General features: G+C 38.9%; 1 protein-coding gene across 1 annotated transcript; it reads right to left on the minus strand.

Moving 5' to 3' along the window:
- Positions 1-1,184: 1,184 nt before the first annotated feature.
- On the minus strand, positions 1,185-3,005 carry LOC133325307 (uncharacterized). Its single transcript, XM_061534094.1, has one exon. It carries the CDS (start codon positions 3,003-3,005, stop codon positions 1,185-1,187), a length of 1,821 nt encoding a protein of 606 aa, XP_061390078.1.
- Positions 3,006-3,654: the final 649 nt, after the last annotated feature.

Consider the following 3,654-nt stretch of genomic DNA (forward strand, 5'->3'; position numbering starts at 1 on the left):
TACATTATTACCATTACGTTTTTTGAAAGATATTTGAAGTTTTTATCCTGTTCTGGTTGGTATTTCGCGGTTAAAAAGTTGACAGCAAGAGAAGACTAAGGCATGAATTCGCCAGCCGGTTAACCTTATTAATAAATCTTGGTTACAATCAACTGGGTCGGTGCGACTACCTACTGTATCTTCCTTGGTTTGACAACATATGTAGATATCAGCTGTCCTTACTGGATGGCCTATTATATAGGCCTTGGTATTTACAAACTGAGGCATCGGTCATAGGAATCGGACATGAATTAGCCATTTCATTCAAAACAATTCATAATTCATGTCGTCAGAATTTATTTTTTTGACATTTTGCTTCTTGTTTTATACAAAAATTTGAACTTAATGGCGTGCATCACCTAAGGATCTAACAGAAAACCTACAGCTAATTACTTTACATTCATGTTTTTCTTTTTTTTCTAAAAATGTTTTTGATACATTTTTATATTTTCTCAATGAATACGATTATTTTTATTTTGGTTTATCGCACATTTGTTTCTATAACCTAATTACAACCGAATGCGAAGAAATATTTATTGGTTTAAGTAGAAAAGAAAATTGCAGATTTTTCCGTTTTCATTTATCATTTTTTCTGAAAATATTTGAAATGCCAATTAATTTTTTCATTCTGTCAAATTTAATTTTAGGGATGGTACGGATTTCTTTGTTGTTTAGAAAGTGATTCGAGTTGAATAATATGCAAAAGTCATTGTTGGCTCAGAACATTTTTATGGGGAACTCAGTAATTAATTCACAATGGCGGATCGAACAAAAACTCATGAAAATATGATACTGGAATACAAGGTTGAAAAAATGTCGTAATCCTAATGTACATTGTCCACTTTTCTAAAAGATTTACGACATTCTTTCTACGCTAATGTACTAATATCGTATCACTGAGTCTAGCGTTATTGGTTCGCATTACCATTCATCAGAATTTGCACCTATTTCATTGCTCCTCTTTCATAAAAATGAGAATAAAAATAACAATTTGCAACGAAGAGCATGGAACATGGAACTATACCCTCTTGGGGACAGCACAAGTACACTACTTTCACCAATACACAACTTATAGGATGTGATCCGTATTTAATTTGGAAATATGTACGCAGATAATAGAAATGCAACATAGATGTACGGCTGTCCTACGGACGCTTACTGAGTTTATGGAAATGGACCAGTTCACACATGAGAACGGAAAATGCGACAAATAGGGTGACGCCGTAGAGTAACCAAATCCACTTCAAGTCGTTAAGCTCGATCGCGTCGGCAATTTCTTCGGGTGTACTCAGATCACGAAATGCGGTTATATTCAGTCGAACCATGGTGTAGAAGTTGACACTTATCCAGTATTGCAGCAGACCAGTTTCACGCAAATGCAACAAATGCTGGTCGAAAAGAGATTTATACGGCAGATTTGGACCTAAGGGCACCGCTAACAAGGCCTGCTTACGGAGACACAATTTGGAGGAATAATAGAATAAGGGTCTTTGGAACAGATCCTGCTGTTCGTTGAAAACTTCCCATCTTGTGTTGGAAACGGGATAAACGAATCGTGTGTCCATGCTCTCCCTTAATTTCAAAAAGCGATCATATGGTTCTATAGGTGTGAATAGGTCTTTGTGCATGGCATATATTGAAGGATCCAGGAACTCAGATTCTTGTGAAGTTAGGGCAATTCGTAGGCCAGCTTCTTTCATATCCTCGTACGATTCTACGCGTTTTTCCAATGCAGGATGTATACGATTCGACTGCAGGTAGGCCTGATAAGTGGTGGATATAATCAGACTGGTGTAGCACAGTAGAAAACATATATATTGCAACAAGGGCCGTGGATTCTTGGGCATTACGAACGACTGGCCTAGTAGCACGCGTATGCCTTTATCATTTACCACAACATTCGAAAAAGATACGTTAAGTTTAATGGGTGCACATGCCACAGCGTCGAACAATATTCCGTACACAATAGCGAGCCCTGCTATGACAATCATTACTCGCCAATCTATGATATAGGTAAATATCCGGTTGCCCTTCATACGGCGAGGCAGAGGTATCATATAGCACAAATCCATTTGCTCCAACGGATAGGAGTACTGGATCGCAGAAAGTCCTTTATTTTTGTAGGGCGTAACAATGGCAGGCATATCAAGAAGACCCCTTGCGGTTTTATTCAACAACACTTCATAAAACACTGCCCTGCCCACCTCAAGTGGGGGCTGTATAACCAATGTGGCATCATATCTCTCGGCAAAAGAAGTGATGCAATTGGCCACGAAGCCTTCTAGTTGCAAATTGCCGTCTGTGTCGTAGTATAAAATACTGCGGGGTGGCAGTTGATCGGATTCAGTGATAATCCGCAACCCCTTTATATCCACATCGCGTTGCCGCAATAACTCAACAAAATCGGAAACGTTCGCCTTTCTTCTGGTGTGCGAGTGACACGTGTAAAATTGTTCCGAATTCTCAGAGCTCCAGTCCAAAAGTAAAAATTTGTTACCGAGTTCGCGCTTAAGGCATTTGCAGAAATCGTCGATTTCTCCAGTACTATCCATCCATAACACTTGACCATTCACAAATGGGGCATATGTGTCTAGTAGATGCGTACTTACATTCTGACAATTCCGCCAGCCACATCGCATCAATAGACCTTTCTTATGACGGCTCTGATCCCAGTTTCGAGTGCTAAAGTCGTGCGAGATGATCATATGTGGTTCTATAGTTATTCCATTTATTATCTCTGGACTGGATGCACAGTAATTATCCAAGAGCACTATGTAGTCATAATCCAGCTCTGACTTGAAGATACGCATTAGGCCCATGAAGCGTCCTTCTAATGCCAACTGCCTGTATCGGGTATCGGTTACGTCGTCATTATGGAACTTGCTTTCCAGACTTCTACAATTTGTTGGGCGATATGTAAACACAAACAGTAGCACCCCCGCACCAAAAAGTCGTTTCATATCCATGCCTAACCCAACTAAATGATACGAATGTAGTCAACGGTCGAAGTGCTTTAGACACGATTCTAAAATCGACATGATTAAATATGCATTGTAATGTAATGTCAAACACTGGTCGATTTGTCCCAACGCACATTGGGGACATTCACGTTTAAACTCGTAAAATCGCATTTATTATACGATAGACGTGCAGTTGTACACACGCCATATTGCGGTTAAAAGGTGGTATACATTCGGATACAACATCGGTATATCCAATAATAAAGCTCAGTAGAATAGAATGAATTGAGACATTCCTGCTGCCGTGCATTCCACATTGTTACGACGTGTCGTGCAAAAATATTCAATTTCTCGACTAGGACAAAAAAGGCGAGGAACGAAACTTACAAATTATAAATTTTGTTCCAATTGCTGATATTCTCATTCGCAATTTTGTTATTTTTCCGCAGTAGTTGGTTTGCTGGTGGGTCTAAAATTAGTGTGTCAAATATGCCAAGATTCAAATAGTCTGATTCAACTAATGGAAGGGGACGGGTACATGAGATACGTTCAAATTTGTAAAGGGGTCAACATATCGAGCCATATTCGCAAAAAAAAACGTAACCCTCAAATTTGAAATTTTACAGTAGAAGGTTTCTTTTAATAAATTCTGATT

This window comes from Musca vetustissima, unplaced genomic scaffold (assembly GCF_032173495.1).
Source record: "Musca vetustissima isolate MV318-11 ecotype Yass unplaced genomic scaffold, APGP_CSIRO_Mvet_v1 utg567, whole genome shotgun sequence".
In the NCBI taxonomy this organism is placed as follows: Eukaryota; Metazoa; Arthropoda; class Insecta; order Diptera; family Muscidae; genus Musca; species Musca vetustissima.